Source organism: Nannobrachium achirus (genome assembly GCF_963921795.1).
Source record: "Nannobrachium achirus genome assembly, chromosome: 19".
Lineage (NCBI taxonomy): Eukaryota > Metazoa > Chordata > Actinopteri > Myctophiformes > Myctophidae > Nannobrachium > Nannobrachium achirus.
In genome coordinates this window covers 17244145-17264004 of record NC_137826.1, presented here as the reverse complement: position 1 = coordinate 17264004, position 19860 = coordinate 17244145, and the positions used below count along the sequence as shown (strand labels likewise).

General features: G+C 44.3%; 1 protein-coding gene across 1 annotated transcript; it reads left to right on the top strand.

Annotated features, from left to right (window-relative positions):
- Positions 1-884: 884 nt before the first annotated feature.
- smad9 (SMAD family member 9) lies at positions 885-18481 on the top strand. Its single transcript, XM_080749849.1, has 8 exons — positions 885-1074; positions 3888-4568; positions 6465-6680; positions 9971-10243; positions 11101-11211; positions 11947-12168; positions 14856-15112; positions 17675-18481. Exons 2-8 carry the CDS (start codon positions 4373-4375, stop codon positions 17816-17818), a joined length of 1419 nt encoding a protein of 472 aa, XP_080605975.1. The 5' UTR covers positions 885-1074; positions 3888-4372; the 3' UTR covers positions 17819-18481.
- Positions 18482-19860: the final 1379 nt, after the last annotated feature.

Sequence of the window (19860 nt, the reverse complement as noted above, 5' to 3'; positions counted from 1 at the left end):
TCTTACTGGTGTTATCTCTCCGTCTTGTGTTGTTTCATAAGCTGTCACACACAGTGCCAAACACACACTAAACTCACACATGCACATAACTCTTTCATTGTGGTGTTATATGAAGGTGGGAACTGCAGGAGAGGGAAAGGAACTGGTTGGAATAACGTGTTCCTTCCACGCGCTACGTCCGAGGAATCTCCCCCTGTCAGGTGAAAAGAAGCGGCTTGGACTCCTCCTCATGATATGAAGGAAGCATGAGGTCAGTCCGTTGCTCTCCCCAGGTTGGCAGAGGGAGAGTAGCGCCCACAATTACATTAGATAATTGGCACTGGGTGCTGCTCACTTCCCACTAGGTGTGATTTTTATAATAATCTCAGCATTTGGCCAGATGAAAGACATACACACACACACACACACACACACACACACACACACACACACATGGTCAGTGCATCTCACAACCTCCCAGACCCAGCGGTTTTGGGATGTAACGGACAGGTTGGTGACGATTGACGAATATACATACACAACATCCATTTCGCGCACACACGCACGCACACACACACACACACACACACACACACACACACACACACACACACACACTGAGCGGCATGAGCGCTTTTTGCTGCTGTTCTGTGTGAATCCCAGAAAATCCTGGGAAAGTTCCAGGGCAGGCGGAGGGATCTGTGTGTGTGTGTGTGTGTGTGTGTGTGTGTGTGTGTGTGTGTGTGTGTGTGTGTGTGTGTGTGTGTGTGTGTGTGTGTGTGTGTGTGTGTGTGTGTGTGTGTGTGTGTGTGTGTGTGTGTGTGTGTGTGTGCAGGCGCTGCGGTTCCAGCCAGGCTGACGCCGAGGCTCCGGGCTGCTGCTCGCTCACTCACTCACACACACACACACACACACACACACACACACACACACACACACGCACACACACCTTCTTGTGCTGTGCTGCTCCCAGCGTGTGTGTGCGTGTGCGTGTGCGTGTGTGGGTGTGTGTCTGACCAGCAGTGATTCAGAACGTAGCTACATCCTCCGCACACGCACGGCGGCTGATAATGTGCACTTGTTGTCACAGCAGAGGTGAGCAAACTAATCTTTCGTGTCAATATTTACACATTTTCTACACGTTTTTGAATATTATTCCCTGTTCTTTTCTTTTCTTTTTCTACTTTTTTGCGCTGCCAAAAAAGTATAGATAACTCTCGCATCACTGCAATCACTCTAGGCTATCATGCAGCCTATCACTATCACTGCTTGCACTGAACAACCCGTGTATTTACACAACATCGGCTATAAAGAGTATTTTTATGCATTTACTGATAGCTTTAGAAAGCCTACGCGGATGGGTTTGAGCAAAGTTTGTAGTGTAGATGGACTGAATTGAAACGTGAAAGTGATGTTGTTATTGGTGTTTTTAAGAACAGTTGATCAATGGATGGGATGTTCTATCATGTATGTAGGGTATTGCCATGTGCTTGTTTGACACACCACAATGTTGCTACTAGGTTACTAGCCTACCATTTGTTATGTTAGCTATTATCTTCTTCAATAATGCGAAAGTAAGTAGCCTATACCTCGAGTGACACAAGGAATTGTGTAAACAATTAGTTCTAATCTATGGGCTAGTTGTTGTTATTGTTACTATTATTATATTTTTTGTTGTTGTTGTTAATGTGTATTTCTTTTAGCCTAGGCTACTATTGATTTTTTTTTATTGTTTTTTTTTATGTAGGCTATTTATTTTAGTTTTTGTTGTTGTTGTTGTTTATCATTAGGCATATTGTTTGTTGTTATTGTGGTGGCTAATTGTTGTGAATATGAACTGACTACTAGAAGAAGGTCGTGTTTACTTTTGTGTAGGCTACTATACAGTGCATGTACAGTAGTGTGGGTGTGTATGTTTGGTTATCAACCAACAGCAGTCCAATATCACAGACCGTAGGGGGGAACTCCACATCGCATTGTATTTAGGTAGTATAGAAGGAAACAGCGCTGTTTACTTTTGGGGGGCGGCAGCCCAGCCAGCAGGCAGGATGATAATGCATTAGGTAATTAGCCTATCTGGGCTCCTAGACTCACTGACGCCACCGTCATGCGGGAGCAGCGCTCAGCAGCTGCGCACTGATGCCGCATTGGAATGAGAGAGAGACCCTGGCTGTCACCGTGAACTGAAACTCTCTCTCTGTCTGTCTGTCTGTCTGTCTGTCTGTCTGTCTGTCTGTCTGTCTGTCTGTCTGCCTGCCTGCCTGCCTGCCTGCCTGCCTGCCTGCCTGCCTGCCTGCCTGTCTGCCTGCCTGCCTGTCTGTCTGTCTGCCTGCCTGCCTGCCTGCCTGCCTGCCTGTCTGTCTGTCTGTCTGCCTGCCTGCCTGCCTGCCTGCCTGCCTGCCTGCCTGCCTGTCTGACTGTCTGTCTGTCTGTCTGCCTGCCTGCCTGCCTGCCTGCCTGTCTGTCTGTCTGTCTGTCTGTCTGTCTGTCTGTCTGCCTGCCTGCCTGCCTGCCTGCCTGCCTGCCTGCCTGCCTGCCTGCCTGCCTGTCTAATATAAATGTGGAAAGTGTTTTTCATTCATATGTTTTTGAGAAGCAGAGCATGATACAGACTTTTACAGAGAGCACAGTTGAATGGAACCCTCCTGCCCTGTCCTTGTGATGTTGTGTCATAAACAGAGGCATTCCAGCCATTTGTGTGTACTTGAATTGGACAATAGTGTGCACGTGGCACGTGCGTGTGTGACGTGTGCGTGCGCGTCTGTATGTGTGTGTGTGTGTGTGTGTGTGTGTGTGTGTGTCTGTGTGTCTGTGTGTCTGTGTGCGTTATCTTGGCTGGGACACTGTAAAGTGCCAGTTGACAACGACTGACATGGATGGATGACTTTTGCCGCGGGCTAAGATTCAGAAGTCGCCTTTTGGATGATGGGGGCGAGGATTACATGAAAAAAGCAGACATTACTGTAGGCCTAGTGTAGTGAGTCTGATCTAGTTTTAACAGACAGAAAGATGGGAACTCTCTCTGCACAAACTCTCTCTCTCTCTCTCTCTCTCTCTCTCTCTCTCTCTCTCTCTCTCTCTCTCTCTCCCCCTCTTTCTCCTGTCCCTCCTGTGATGCGTTCTGGCCAGACAGCATGGCTCCTGGGTGTTAGTGGCATACGAGCTTGGAGACAAATCACCATGGAAAGGGACACTCCCCCCCTCTTTTATGACTAATAGAGATGAGTGTGCGTGACTGTGTTGATCTGAAATCTCTCAAACAACGACTCTTCACACTTAAAATAACTAAAATAAATAACTTGACTGCTCTCAGTAATGTGGCTGTTTTTTGGGTCCATGTGGAAAATCCATTTGATGCAGATAACGGGTGCTGTAGCAGCAGGGAAGTTCTTCTGCAGATATCACATCTTTATTCAGTACTTTGAAAGTCTATCCCTACAGTCTATATCCCCCAGAGCATGGAATCGGAGTGTGTTTGGCTTTTCCTCATATCTCCAAGTTTCAAATTTGTACGTTTTATCGCTAAGTAACGCCCTGCTTCATCATACAAGGCCGTCGCACAAAACTAGTGAAAACAGCCGATCTACAAGCACACAACGCCTCGCACCGCGAGGCGTTGTGTGCTTGTAGATCGGCTGTTTTCACTAGTTTAGTTCATTTTTGGACATACAAGGTTTCCACCCAACAGCAACGATATGCTTTTTAATTGAGGCAGCCTATTGTCACCATTCCATCACTACAGCCTCACCCTGAAAACATGACAGCGCCAGCGGTAGCGCCTGGGCTCAGTTCCCGCTAATAAATTAAATCCCAAGTCGTATTCCTGTGTATTACAGTCTCTTAAACGCTCTCCCCGGCCAGTTTCGGCTAAATTAGCAGTTAATGCTGTCTCTCACTTCTCTTGCCAGATGATTGAAACCTGACCTGGACTCCTGGCTGCGCGAGGAATAACATTCCCTGTCGGGAGGCTTGGATTCACCCGCTGCCAGATTCCCTCTCCGTGCCAACGCGGAGAGAAAGAGGGAGAGAGACAGAGATACCAACAGAGAGGAGGACTTAAAGGGTTTTGCCGTGGCGCGGGCGGGCAGCGGTCCAACTCGTCCCTCCTCGGTTCAAAAAGCTCGCTCTTCTTCCCAGACCCTTCGGAAGCAGACGCGGGAAGAAATACCAGAAAACAAGAAACCTTCTGTTTGCACAGACTCATCACACCACCTCTCTATCCTGTACTCTTTCCTCCCCCCTAGGTCTCTTGTTCTTTCATTCCTGACTGCCCCGCTCTGTTGCCCCTGCCCTCGCGTGAACCCTCCTCCCCTCCTGCCCGTGCCTGCGTGCCCGGCCCGCATCACCCTCGCCCCCCCACACCCCCACCTTCTGTTTTAGCCGTCCATCCAGCATGAACTCCACCACCTCCATCACCTCCCTCTTCTCCTTCACCAGCCCGGCCGTGAAGCGCCTGCTGGGATGGAAGCAGGGCGACGAGGAGGAGAAGTGGGCGGAGAAGGCGGTGGACTCTCTGGTGAAGAAGCTGAAGAAGAAGAAGGGCGCCATGGAGGAGCTGGAGAGAGCGCTCAGCTGCCCCGGACAGCCTAGTGAGTGAAACCCCCTGCTAGACACATGGATTAAGGCAGGGGTCTTCAACAGGGGGTCTGGAACCCCTAGAGGGTCCTCAGATTTACTACAGGGGGTCCTCCAAATCTTTGAGTGATAGACACTATTCTCCTTTTTTATATTAATCACTTGAACCCAAGCGTCTATAATATATTCTGAGAACTTTAGCCAAAAATAGCAGATCTACTGGCGTTGTGAGCTTGTAGAAGAGGTTTGGTGTAGAGGGGGAAAAGAGCAAACTAAGTACATAGTGAAAGTTCAAGTTTATTAAGTATTGACGGTTCAAGTGGTTATATATCAGAAAAACACAAATTGACATGAATCCAAAATACACTGATGATTTTGCTATCAAACGATGAAACTATATGGAATCTATGAAAAGGTTGTGGGGGTCCCTGCTTCATCTCTCTCTCAACTAAGGGGCCCTTGGCCTGAAAACATTGAAGACCCCTTGATTCAAGTTCTCAGTCTCTGTTGTGCGGACTTTTATAAAAATGTGGCTTATATTTCTGTCTTACCTTCAAAATCCCAGACAAAAAAAACATTGCTGAATCTGACCCTAACTTGGAAATTGTCCTAACTGCCGGTAAGATCAAAATATGGGCGTAATTGGGCCATAAAGTGCTTGATGAATCGGGCCCAAGTGTCTCTGTCGGGTGGAAACCTCCAAAACTGTTACTTTTCAGGATTCAAATTCAAAAGGGTGCCTCGTTTCAGGTGGGCCAAATTTCAGCTAATCAGGAGAGAGTAGTAACTTTTCAGTTTAAAATGTATAGTGTTCCAGTTCCAATTGTTTTTAGTTTTGTTTTGTTTAGTTTTGATTTGTTTTTAAGATAATTTTTTGGGAGTGACATGCAGCTAAGGTCACCGGGATCGGGACTTGAACCCGTGACGCGTTGTCAGACTGCAATTGAGCCTAGGTGCCCGGAACGCTAGGTCCACGGTCTGGTCCATCACTTCCAATGTTTCTTGTTTATCCTTGATCCTGTGTAATGTCTCTCTCCTGATTGGATTAAATTGGCATCCCGGCCTGAAAATGTATTTTCTGTTTTCTAAGAAGCCGGAGAGACAGGGAAACTGTTCCCAAACAAACACACTAATGATTACTCAGAATATAGACCTATTTAACTCTCTTTTTTAAAGATCACTTACCCTAATCTGGGTTCCCAGAAGTTTTTCCTCATTTTCGCCACTGTTACACACTTACCCTAACTTTAACCTGCTCAGCTGACAAATAAGCAGTGGTGGAAAAAATATTCAATTGTTTTACTTCAGTAAAAGTATCAGTACTGCAATATAGAAATACTCTGTTAGGGTGCCCTCACACCAAAGTACCTATGAGAGTGGAATCTGCGTTCCGCCAATGCATTTCAATGAGAGTGAAGCAGTTTCATGCCAGCAGAGGATTTCTGCAAAAAACGCTCCCTTATCATTGAAATGCATTGGCGGAACGCGGATTCCACTCTCATGGGTATTTTGGTGTGAGGGCACCCTTACAAGTAGAAGCATGGAATTCAAAATGCACTTGAGTAAAAGTATAAAAGTATTGGCAGCAATAAGTACTTAAAGTACCAAAAGTAAAAGTACAAAAAGTTTGAAAATAGCAGATCTACAAGCTCACAACGCGTCGCATCATAGCCTAGGTATAAAATAGGACTAAAGTGGATTAATGTATGTTTTATAATATAATCACTTATATATGAAAAGTAACTAGTAACTAACGTTTTCAAATAATTGTAGTGGAGTAAAAGTACAATATTTGAATCCGAGATGTAACGGAGTAGAAGTAAAAGTACTGAAAGTTATTTTACACCACTGCAAATAAGCAAGAGTTGTTGAAGCCACTGATGGGTGTGTTTCTTTTGGGCTGCTTGCAGGCAAGTGCGTGACCATCCCTCGCTCGTTAGACGGCAGGCTGCAGGTGTCCCACAGGAAAGGCCTGCCCCACGTCATCTACTGCCGCGTGTGGCGCTGGCCCGACCTGCAGTCCCACCACGAGCTCAAAGCGCTGGAGTGCTGCGAGTTCCCCTTCGGAGCCAAGCAGAAGGACATCTGCATCAACCCCTACCACTACAGGCGCGTGGAGACCCCAGGTAGATTTCAGATGTATTCATTGAAGGGATAATCACTTGAGATGTCATTTCCCGAGGGGGTCCCATAAAAACATGAACATCAGACATACTGTAGACACATACAATACAAGTATACAGATACATTCATACACAAGATAGCTTGCTTGCTTGCTCACCCTCTCCCTCCCACCCATCCCATCAACCACCTCACCATCAGCAGTTAAACAACAGAAGAGAAAGAAGGGTACAGTACAAATAGATCAGAGTATATATCCCCACATGTACAGTCAATTTAGAAGCATAAACAAGTTGAATCAAGATGTGAATATAAGGAAGTCCAGAAGTGACAGCAAGGGTGAAAATGATCTAAGAGATAGAGGAAGATCATTCCAATCAATTGGAGCTTTGTAGCAGACGTCCAACCTCTTTAAAGATTTGTGGGACAACAAAGTAAGGATATTGCAGGTGTCTTAAGTGGATATGATGATGTAGATGGAACCAAATACCGTTTCAAATAATTTTCTAAAGTAAATGCATTTAAAAATGAAGTGAAACCAATGTAACTGCCTTCTTGATTTAGGCTACAGCCAATTAGTCTTGGATGCACAGAGAGTGAGGAGAGAGAGAGAGAGAGAGAGAGAGAGAGAGAAGCCCCTTTCCCCTATGGCATGTACAGCCATTAATCCAGTTTTCCATGTTGGCATACAGTAGGAATAGGCGCTGGTCTCGAATGCTGGGTTATTGTGCTCCCGCTAATCCCCAAACTCCCTACTTTAATTTCACGCTTACAACTTTGAATGTGGGATTAGACCCAAGGCTTGGCAAGATCAACTCACAGGACTTGGTTTAGGCTAATGCCGGAAGCAGATTCTATACATTCATAGTCCCAAAATAACATCTACACTCATGAAATAAGTTTCAGATTTTGATGTAAAGAAGAAGCAATCAGGCCAAAAAAAAAGGGTTTTTCAACCCGTCTAGCCCTTGTCACCGATATTTGACTGAGGCATTTTGTTTGATTGATCCGCTGTACATTAAAACTTGAAACTTATTTCAGGAGTGCAGGATGCTCCTTTTGTGATATCCCCCGTTCCGGAGCAGGGTTATGTTATCGCTGACATTTCAAGGTTATTATTCCCCAAAACACTGGCGGTTAAGATCACTGGTGTGTACTAGCTATCCAACCAAAGACGCATAATGCTTGAGCACTCTCCTGCAGGTAGTGTGAAGCTACAGGTGATTGTAAACAAGTCGCATGCATGCTGTGAGTGTTCTAAATAAAGACTTTTAACCGCAGGTTCTGAATTTCATGTTAGAATCCTTACCTGAGAAATGAAAAATACGGCTTCATGGATCAAGTTCTCATTTTGGATTCCATAGAAGCCAGCATGTCTTCTATGGAAGCATGTTGCACTGCTCGGCTCATCAGTTATAGAAGAACTTGTGGTCACTGTTTGACAGATGAGATACACACTTCTTTATGCACAGTATGGCAGACGTATTACATGTCTGCCACGTCCTCCCTGGGGTTGTGGGGGTATTGTTGAATCCAGAATCAGCTCCTGAATAGCAGCTATACTGTGTATTTGCATACAGTAGCTGCCCAGTACCGGTCAGTATGCCAGGAACAATGATCAGTATTTATTGATCAATTAATCAGCTACGGTAATTTTTTTTTTTTTTTTATTGTTTGGCTTAATATAAGCAGCAGTACTAGAATCATTTCTATATTATGTGATATCAAATCATTAATAATGTGTTGTTAAGGGTTTGCTTGTGTCATATTTGACCATATTGTTTTGTGTGGCCATGTTAAAGCATCTTCAATTGAGAGAGAGAGAAAGAGAAAGAGAGAAACAAAGAAAGGGATGGATAGAGCATTTTCGTGCTTGACCACTAGTTGCATTATATCTTATCTCAAAGTGTATAACTGATGTGGTTTGCACGGGTGATAAAATATCTTTCTGGAGTTATGTGGTGAATGTGTTGGCTTCAGTCCGGCACTGTGCGATCACAGTGTTGGGTATCTCTCTCTGTCTGTCTGTCTGTCTTTCTCTGTCTGCATCCCTCCATCCTGCCTTCCTTCCAGCTCCCTCTCCTCTCTCCAACGCCAACATCTGGCTTTGTCCGTTTGTCCAAAGTTTGTTGGTCACATTGGCCAAGCTTCGCGGGCACTTAATGTAATTAACTCATAAATAGCACCGCTAGGTGTGATTTTTTTCATCTACGTACGGCTGTCACGATTGTGAGATTTTACTTGACGATGAATTGTCGCTAAAATAATTTGCGTTTAATGATTTGATTGCATTTCTGTTGTTGAACATTGAAACATCTATAAAAGTACAAATTCTCTATGGCTTTTAGATTTTGCAACATGCTAAGGATTATGACGATTATGCGATTTTCCTTTGTGATTATCTCAAATAATTACGATTATGTAATAATTGTATCTCTATTTCCTCTATCTCTGCCTCGTTCTTTCTCTCTTCCTATTCTCTCTCTACATCCTCGCCTCCCCTTCTCCACCATTTATTATCCCTCTCTCTTTCTGTCTTTTTCTATTTCCTTTCTTCCTATATCTATCTTTCTTTCTTTCTTTCTTTCTTTCTTTCTTTCTTTCTTCTGCCTCTTCCCTCTCTTAATCCTGCTATGTATTGCTGTAAAAGTGACTTGTGTGTGCATACTGATAGAGCTGTGTGTGTAATCAAATGTCACAGCACGCCACGGTGCAGATAGAAATACTCATTTTGTGGTGTAATCATTTCGTGAATCCTTGAATTAAGACTGTAATCATTGTCCACGACATTGCAAGCGGCGCGAAGGCCAGCGGACCTTGGTCCTGCTCTTCGCGCCCGAGCGCCGCAGGCGCCAGTTACGAAGCCGTGGTGAATGCAATCGTTATATTTATGCCCAGGCCGTAAGGCCTGGGCAAGCACACGATAAACGCATGAATGGGATGAAGATCGCTTGCTTTACAGTCTGTTCGCCCAACTGGGACGTCGGACAACTGGGACTAGCCCCATGCGCACAACGCCTCGCAACGTGAGGCATTGTGACCATGTAGATCTGTTAGTTTCACACTAGAACCGAGTTATACAAATGTAATGCCACAACTCTTAGTGCTTCTCAGGGAGGGGGGGTCCCCAGTTAAAATATGATTATTTTGGGGGTCGCAGCCGAAAAGGTTGAGAACCATTGAGTTAGATACAAATACCTTGATATGTGCTTTAATATAAACTCTCTCTCTCTCTCTCTCTCTCTCTCTCTCTCTCTCTCTCTCTCTCTCTCTCTCTCTCTCTCTCTCTCTTCAGTTCTCCCTCCAGTGCTGGTGCCTCGCCACAGTGAGTTCAACCCACAGCACAGCCTGCTGGCCAAGTTCAGGAACGCGTCGCTGCACAACGAGCCCCTGATGCCGCAGAACGCCACCTTCCCCGACTCCTTCCCTCCGCTGCCGTGCACCTCCTTCCCCTCCTCGTCCTCCCCCGCCTCCTCCTCCTCCCTCACCCAGTCCCCGCCCTCCTCGCAGAGCTACCCCAACTCCCCCAACAGCGGCGCGGAGCCCGGCAGCCCGTACCACATCACAGGTACGACCGGGAGGACGGCAAGGAATGATCTGAATACACATCATATCGTCACTGTCCAGCAGAAACCCTGTATCTCCAAGTTTCATATTTGCACGTTTTTTCGCACCGTGAGGCGGTGTGTGCTTGTAGATCTGCTATTTTCACTAGTTTAAATCATTTTTAAAATGATAAATACAAAACGAATGGTTTTGGACATATAGTACAGGTTTTCCACCCGACAACAACGATTTGCCACAGGCTTCCAGGGGCGTCATTTGTGTCATCAGGGGATGGCCATTGCCACCCCCTAGTGTTCACATTTAACCTCAAATTCGGCTATTTTATGCATATTTTGTCCCCAACTCTGAATTGTTTTCGCAGATTAATCTGATTTTATCGCAGAAGATGCCTGTCCATCTACATGTGACACGTCTTATAATTTAGATATGCATTTTGTTCTATGCAACCATTCATTTATTAACCACTTTCAACGTGGCATCCCTATTTCCAGAATGTCATTATAGGCAAACATTTTCTCTTTAGAAATATCTACAAGCTCTTAATGCATCGCTTGACGACGCGTTGAGAGCTTGTAGATCCACTATTTTTGGTAACTTATCTTTTGCCCCATTTCTTTCTGAAATTACGCCTCTGCACTGCAGGCTTCTCTGCCTTTTCTATACAGTATGTATAGTAAACACATAGTGTATAGAAAAGAATAATACATGTGAACACATGTGAACTGAAGAGTTAAGGTCGTTGCACACTGCTGTGTTTTTCGGCCGAATATAGGAGCGAATTTCGTTTAGTAGTTATATGACAGCAAACGTTATGATAAAAATTATGAAGTCCCTGCTCCCTCTTCTCCTCCGTGGCAGCTGAGACCCCCCCGCCCCCATACAGCATGATGGAGACCAGCCCTCAGGAAGACGTGAAGCCCAGCAACACTCCAAACGGACAGAAACTGATCCTCTCCACGCCCCACGGAGGTACTCTAGCACTCACACACACAACGCCCTCAAATAAATGCTGCACGTAACTATCTCGCAAATATTGGTATTTAACATAGTCAATGAGACGGTGTAAAAAAAAAGGAGCCCATGAACGGACACCGTCGTGTCCCTTCCTGGGGCGGTTTTACGTGGGAGCTTTGGTGTCTTTTTTTATTTTATTTTATTGTGACCATAGGTCGCAGATTAGTATGTGAACGGTCACAGCTTGTCCGTATGTATCTGTCTGTCTGTCACGCCGGACTCTGTGGTTCTATGGGTTTGTCGCTCTGACATCATTGCTCTGATGTCACTGTGATGTCAGGGGAACCACTCTAACAGAATAGGTAATCACAGCATATCTCCATATACAGTACATGGTTCTGCATATCTGGGTACCAGGTCTCTCCATATATGGGTAACTGGTCCGATATACATCACTGGCCAGATGGCCAAGAATTGTCGCCCTGAGGAGTCTTACTGGTATATATATCTATATATCTATATACTGGAGTAACAAAAAGTAAGCATTCTACAAATTCAATCTATATGTATATGTACAGAATTGTCAAAGTTTATAATTAAAAATGTATTAAAATAAATATATTAAGGCCGGGGCGCCTGGTCCCTGGTGCCTGCCCCCGGAAAAGTTTCAAAATGCTGAATACCACCAGGTCCCCGTAGAGCTTGGGGCGTGTGTAATTTTACACGTCTTCTTGTGCTGTTCCCGTGCAGAGCTGCGGCCGGTGTGCTATGAGGAGCCAGAGTACTGGTGTTCCATAGCGTACTACGAGCTCAACAACCGGGTGGGCGAGACCTTCCACGCCTCGTCCCGCAGCGTCCTGGTGGACGGCTTCACCGACCCCTCCAACAACAAGAACCGCTTCTGCCTCGGCCTGCTGTCCAACGTCAACCGCAACTCCACCATCGAACACACGCGCAGGCACATAGGCAAAGGTGAGGCCTGCGCTTGAGCGTGCGTGTGTGCACTACACACTACACACACTACAGTCTCTAAACCAGGGTTTCTCAAACTTTTTTAGGCCGTGACCCCCAAAATAAACATATTTGAACTGGGGACCCCCACCCTGACAAGCACTTTGGAATTGTAGGTATTACATTTAATGAAAATAGCAGATCTACATGAAAATAGCAGAAAATAGCAGATCTACAGCAGATCTACAGATCTACAGCAGATCTACATGCTCACAGAGCATGTAGATCGGCTATTTTCACAATGTTCACCTCTTGCTTACTTAATATTTGACAGTTTGGCCTTGAAAGTCCTTAAATTGTGACTTTATAAATGTGCAGATACCCTGTATACACTTATACTGTATGCTGGTTTGTTTACCGTTGAGTGAGAAAAATAAATTACATTAAGCTAATCATCTGGGGACCCCACAAAATGATTTGGAGACGCCACTTGGGGTCCCGACCCCAGGTTTGAGAACCACTGATCTAAACCAATGGTTCTCAAAGTGGGTTAATATAGCGTCATTTTCACCACTGTATCCACTTATATGTTGGCTATTCAAAAATAGTGGTTCTACAAGCTAACAGCGCTTCCCTTCATGCCACGCTGCGAGCTTGCACATCTGTTTTAACAATGTCATGTGATGTGTATTGTGTACAAATTACTCACACTTTGTCATATTGTGCATGCGTGCGTGTGTTTGTGTGTAAAAGCTAAGATCACTCTGTCTGAATTAGGGTTGTTATTATGATTGATGATGACATGGAGTACTGATAATCTCAGAGACAATCTCTCTGCCATCTGTGAATCCATCTTTGAGCCTTTTAACCAGTCCTTTTACATTTACTTTTTGATTAATTGTTCATAAAAATCAAATTGTGTGCGTCATTTCCTAAATGTGGATTTAAAAATAAATAAATCTTTTCTCTCATCGGTGCATTTCCGTTCCATTTGCATGTCTAGTCCGATCAAAGGTTGCCTACATAAATCAGATAGCCCACATACTACACTACACAAGTACTACGTATGCTATGCTATCATTTTAAACAAGACAAACGATTATGCAAATGTTAATCCCTGTAGAATCGGGGAAACCTCTGCACCTACAAATCACAACAATAACTTTAACTCAACTACTAATTTGACTGAGCAACCTTCGCGTTGTAGTTGAGTAGTATTTGACCAGGAGTATTCCATACATTGACTCAAGTCCACTGCATATTGGTGATCTCAGCTAATGCTGATAGGCTGAGGACTGCCGAGCCCTCCATCCTTTGGGACAAATGTTTAACTGTTGTCATTGTATGACATCAGAAAAAACACTGCTGTCATCATGGCTGGACGCACATCAAACATCTCAATGGCTTTCAATAATAAACTGTGGAACTTTTAGGATGTGTGCGGTCTGGAATAGTAGTGGTGACAGAATGTGGGGGGGAAAGGAGACTCCTCATTGCCTAGGAGTTATTTCTTTGTAGGCCTACTTGTTGTCTGTTTTCAGAGATGCCTGTTACTCTAGTTACTGTAAGTATGTTATTTAGTATGTTTACATACTAATAGTCAGTCGGCTGTCTCTGCGGCACCGCATTTGAGCTTGTAGATGTGCTCATTGTAATGCTTTTGTGTGACTGGTCAAGTAGTTAAGTAGTATTCATTTACCAGGAAAAAACAAGTTAGAACATGGATATACAGTAGAAGTTTCTGCCCGACAGCGACAATATACACAAACGATGATATGTTTATTTACACGCTAGGTTTGAGCGCTTGTTTTCTTTGCTGTCTATTTACGTGACATTTAGCCTGTTGGTTAGAGTTCATGTCGTTTACTCATACTCTTGCACTTTTAAGTTGCTCTGGATTAAGAGTGTCTGGTAAATGCCTTGACCTCAAGACCCCATATTAAGCCACACACACACACGCACGCACGCACGCACGCACGCACACACACACACACACACCCACACTCAAGAACATACCCAAAAGGAACACATTTTACACATACATACATAAACACACACACACACACACGCACACTTTTTTTTCCCAGAGAACTGAAAGAGCATGTATGCTGAGTGGCCTGAACTCGGGTCCGAGGGGGAGATAGAGATTCTGGGTTTCCTGACGGCCTAACTCAGGGTTGTCCTGAAGACAACTGTACCAACTTCTATACGGCCCACAGCTTCATTCCTAAACTGTATAACAAACGTCCCGCCAGTTCTCAAACAAGAATATTTTCCCAGAGTATAATTTGCCAGGATTCCTTGTTCCCTGTTGTCTCATTCTGAAGGGGTCAAAGTAAAGGCTATTTTATTGTACATTTTTGCACGTCTGGGTTACATTTGCCAATGTGAATTGAGGCTGAGTAATTTGGGTTTTGTTCAGAGCACACACCTGACAAAAGAACACTGAAATATTGATGATAGTTAAATAAAATCGTTAAATACGATGCATATAGTATGTGACTTTGTTATGTTCTGCCCTTTAATTCCTCAAATATCTGTTCATCCATATTTCTCTCCCTTTTATGCCTGTGTGTGGAGATCGCTAATGTCATCAATATGACGTTGTTGCACTGATGTCATAGACCGGCCTCCGGTTTTCTGCTTGCCATACGACTGGAACAATGATGTGTTGTTGTTGTTGTTGTTGTTGTTGTTGTGAACTGCAGGTCTGCACCTGTACTACGTGGGAGGGGAGGTGTACGCAGAGTGCCTGAGTGACAGCAGCATCTTCGTGCAGAGCCGCAACTGCAACTTCCAGCACGGCTTCCACGCCACCACCGTGTGCAAGATCCCCAGCGGCTGCAGCCTGAAGATCTTCAACAACCAGCTGTTCGCCCAGCTGCTCTCCCAGTCCGTCAACCACGGCTTCGAGGTCGTCTACGAGCTGACCAAGATGTGCACCATCCGAATGAGCTTCGTCAAGGTAAACCAGGACCTAGTGCCAAGGGCGAAAGCTCGATATTTAGACGTCCCGTTAGTCTGACTAAGGGTTAGGGTTAGGTTTAGGTTTAGGCATAGTTTTACTGAGGTTTAGGGTAAGGGTTAGGGTTAGGTTTAGGCATTCACCAGGTTCGCATTCACCAGCATCGGCAGGTCAGCATTCACCAGCGTCGGACAAATGTGACATGGAACTATGGAACATCGTATTAACGCTACGCTCCCGTGCTGAGGCCTTACGATGAGAGGACCTTTTTGAGGACATAGTATTGCATTGCATGACCTTTTAGCTCTTTATAGATTGGTTAAAATACCATTTTACCCTGGGGGGGGGGGGGTCAACTTGCTGACTGTAATCTCTGGTGGCAAGCTAGAAGACGTATCTAGGTCCTGTTGCAATTTGCGACAGGTGGTCTTTTAGGGTGGTTTGCGAAAGAGGATAGGGATCGAGTCGTAAAGTTTGATGGCTGGCGGTGGAGCGTTCCACATTTTGGTGGCATAACGGTAGAATTGAATTCATCCTCGTCCCCATGTTTGTGCAGAACTCGTGGGGTACGAGACCAGTGGAGCTCCCTCTGGCGCTGTGCCCATGGGCAGGGGCGTCACCAGGGGTAGGAAAGTGGGACTGAGTTAGTGGGGCCCAAGGTGGAGGGGGCCCTAGTAACTTTAGCTATTGAAAAATAGCAGATATACAAGCTCACAGCGCGGCACCGAGTGCCGCGCTGCGAGCTTGTAGATCTGCTATTTTTGAAAAGTCGTGAAAATGTGCGCAAATCTTTTAATATATGTATTTTTTTTAAGTGAACATTTGTAACTCAAAATTTGCTTCTGGGGGGTCCCTGGAACTAAATATTTTGAGATGGGGGATCCTTCACATGAAAAAGTTTGAGCATCACTGACATGGAAACATAGGTTTCTTGGCACACATTTTCACGATTTTTCAAAAATAGCAGATCTACAAGCTCGCAGCGCGGCACTCGGTGCCGCGCTGTGAGCTTGTATATCTGCTATTTTTCAATAGTTAACATTCATGGGGGGCCCGCAGTGAATCCTTGTACCCGGGGCCCAGAACTTGGTGTGACGCCCCTGCCCATGGGCGTCTCTATCTCTAGTTAAGTACAGGCTTCCCACGGTCATGAAATTCCTGGACATATTTTGAAATTAGAAAAATATTTTTCCAGTACTGGAAAAGTTTTGGAATTTATCAAGGGTCCTGGAAAAAAATAGCTGTGCATTGTCTTTGGTTATTGATTTTGTTAATACCTCTGAAATTACAAATTAAACATGGGCCAGATTGTCAAATATTAGAGGCAGAAATTGTGAACCGTGTTATACAAAATTCCTCAACTCTTAGTGCTCGTCAGGGTGGGGGGGGGTCCCCAGTTAAAACATGATTATTTCGGGGGTCACGGCCTGAAAAGGTTGAGAACCACTGGCATACACTACCTGTCTTTGGGCATTGCGCATAGGAGAAAAGCGACCTGTTATTGAGCTGAATTATTGTTATATAGTCCTGGAAATTGGGTTAAATATTCTGAAAAAGTTTTGGAAATGAATTGGTAAAAATGTGTGGGAACCCTGTAAGTAGTTTGACAGATAGCTGGGGTCAGGTGAGTCCAGGGAGTGAGGTCTAGCAGTAGTAGCTAGTTTGTGCACAGGCTCTGGTCGGATCTGATCCCAAGCCAGCAGAAGTATGTGAGAGTCTGGCAGGGCAGACTGAGATCTTAACCGCTACAAACCGACCAATCTGGGAACCCATCGTCAAAGAAGAAAGTGTGACACCTATCGGTCTGTCTCTCTTCCTCGAGAGATTACAAACCGACTGACACGTATGCATGAAATGCTTGAAATCGATTATGCAACAGTATGGGACATGTCGGATGGACACCACACCATGTATGCCTTTCATAGACTTTCCTCAGTGGGTTACTTGCCACTGATCTTTTGTTTCTCGTGGAGCGATATCACATGGTGTGCGGATGTGGGCTTTCTCCTGTTACATATTGACACAGACACAAGTCAGGCAGTCATCGCCATGAGCAAGAACAGTTTTGACATACTGCTAGTATTTCCATTTTTGGATCATTTATACTCTTCTACATTTGAAATGTGAAAATACTTAACCCATTTAGAACGGGTACACATTATTGTGTATCATTGTTTTATGCTTTAACTATTGAAAAATAGCAGATATACAAGCTCACAGCGCGGCACAGAGTGCCGCGCTGCGAGCTTGTAGATCTGCTATTTTTGAAAAATCTTGAAAATTTGAATTTTGACCCGATTCTATAAGTGTCTTTTGAATCCTTCTAAGGTTTTTTGGCAAAAACTGTGTTTCTATGTCAGCAATATGGCTAGCCATCGTCAAAGAAAAGGTCCTTGAGCTCAGTTAGTCTGTTCTAGAGACTACTCTGTCATTGGTTCACAAACTTTTTCATGTGAAGGACCCCCAAATTGATATGTATTTGAGCTTGTATATCTGCTATTTTTCAATAGCTAAAGCATTCAATAATTCTATGTATCATCTTTTCCTCTCTCCCCTCCTCAGGGCTGGGGGGCGGAGTATCACCGGCAGGACGTCACCAGCACCCCCTGCTGGATCGAGGTGCACCTGCACGGGCCCTTGCAGTGGCTGGATAAGGTCCTCACGCAAATGGGCTCCCCACATAACCCCATCTCCTCCGTGTCGTAACAAACAATGCACGTATACGCGTGTACACACACAGGTAGCCATATGTAGATTCTGTCCATTTCGGTTCTGTCCCCCCAACTTTAATTTACAGTACCGTCGTACGAGGATGTCGTTTGTCAAAAAGTAGCTGATTTACAATCTTGTATATCGTTTTTTTTTTTTTGCATGAGCGACGTCGTCGTAACTACGGAGTATGAATTACGATCGACTTGCCCATGCATCATTTCATGCCAAGGTTTTTCTGGAAATGTTAAACTCCCCCCACACACACTCATACACAAGCCATTTCATTTCATTCTCCGACAGCTGCAGTACTTCAAACTACATGATGTATCATTGGATTTCATTCTGTTAATTTATAGCCCCTGTAGTTACAGTGGTCAACCGTTACCCTTCCCTCCAGTAAAACTACGACACTGCATTTATCCTCTCTCTCTCTCTCTCACTCTCTCTCTCTCTCTCACTCTCTCTCTCTCGCTAAGTTAACTGCACTCCAAGCCAAGGAGAATGGGAGTTACGTGTAGGTACTATAAGTGATTCATGATGTTTAAATGTTATATTATTGGTAGTATGTATTTTCATGTGTTGACCTTATGTATTTACTGATGATGTTTGGGTAATTGATTTTTACTTGTTCTATTAAAGTTTTTGTTCTTGAAGCAGCTACAGTCTTATTTGTCATGTAATATATCATATCATCTATTAATATATTAGGTATTATGTAATCACTAAAAAGTATATTTCATTATACTTAACAATAAGAGTAATAGCCACGCTATTAGGTCACTGTTCTTTTACTTGGACCTTTTCAAGGTTCAAATACAAAATAATTACTCAAGAGCACTCAAAAGATAGTGAGAGATGGAGTAGTGGTCTAAAGATCAGACTCATTGCTGATGTTCCATGTACAAATCTCAGTCCTCCTACATCGCTGTTTCACTTTGACATTTTCATGGGTAAAGTACAAAATAATTACTCAAAAGCACCTGATGTCTTTTAGATTGGAGATGGTGTAGTGGTCTAAAGATCAGACTTTAGGTGCAGAGGTTCTGTGTTCAAAACCCAGTCACCCTACTAATTGTTGCTCTATCTTTTCAAGGTTAAAATACAGATAAGTACTTAAAAGCACCACCAGAACAGATTACAGTGAGAGATGGCCTAATGGTCTAACGCTCAGGGTCTCAGTTAAGAGGTTCCATGTTCAAATCCTGCTCAACCTACAGTCCATCTCTGGAGTACATTGACCTTTTTAAAGCTAAAATTGTCTCAATTTTCTCAACTTCTTCCAGTGCTATCAAGGCATGTAGGTAAGATTTTTTTCAGTAAAATCTTTGTTGGACAGAGTTCTTTCAGATATAACCCCCAACCTTTAGCTCTCAGGAAACAGGGGGAGGGACACCCCTCCACGATGGTCCTCTGTGTACCTTGGGCATGGGACTTGAACCTGTCTGAAACCTGCCTGTAACAGGGACAACCGATCAAGCAACCATACCATTGAGCCAAGGCACCTTTGGGCCCTCAACAGGTATCTCCTGGTGCTTTTGAGTTGTTCTCTTCTATTTTAGCCTTGAAAAGGGCAAAGCACTACAGGAATGGATTTGAACCTGTGACCTCTGCATTCAGAGTCTGGCATTTAAACCACTACACCATCTCCCACAGCACACTTTATCTGGTGCTTTTGAATACTATTTTTGTATTTTAACCTTGAAAAGTAACAACAATGATCTGTACGAGAACTCGGATTTGAAAATGAGACCTCTGAACTGAGGGTCTGATCTTTAGACCACTAGACGCATTTTCCAGTGCTTTTGACTAACTCTTTTATATTTTAACCTTGAAAGAAATGTTAAAGTAAAACAGCAACATAGGGAGAGTGAGATTCGAACACGGAGGCTCTGCACTGAGAGTCTAACCTTTAGACCACTACACCACCTCTTACCATCAATAGCTCCTGGTGCTTTTGAGTAATTATTTTGTATTTTAGCCTTGAAAAAGGTCCAAGTAATACAGCAACATAAAAGGACTGAGATTTGAACCTGGAA

Excerpts from the sequence above, each read along its gene's own strand:
- smad9 (XM_080749849.1), top strand. The coding sequence starts at position 4,373 with ATGAACTCCACCACCTCCATCACCTCCCTCTTCTCCTTCACCAGCCCG. Across the intron at positions 4,569-6,464 it reads CAGCTGCCCCGGACAGCCTA|GCAAGTGCGTGACCATCCCT; the intron begins GTGAGTGAAACC and ends GGCTGCTTGCAG. Across the intron at positions 11,212-11,946 it reads CCTCTCCACGCCCCACGGAG|AGCTGCGGCCGGTGTGCTAT; the intron begins GTACTCTAGCAC and ends GTTCCCGTGCAG.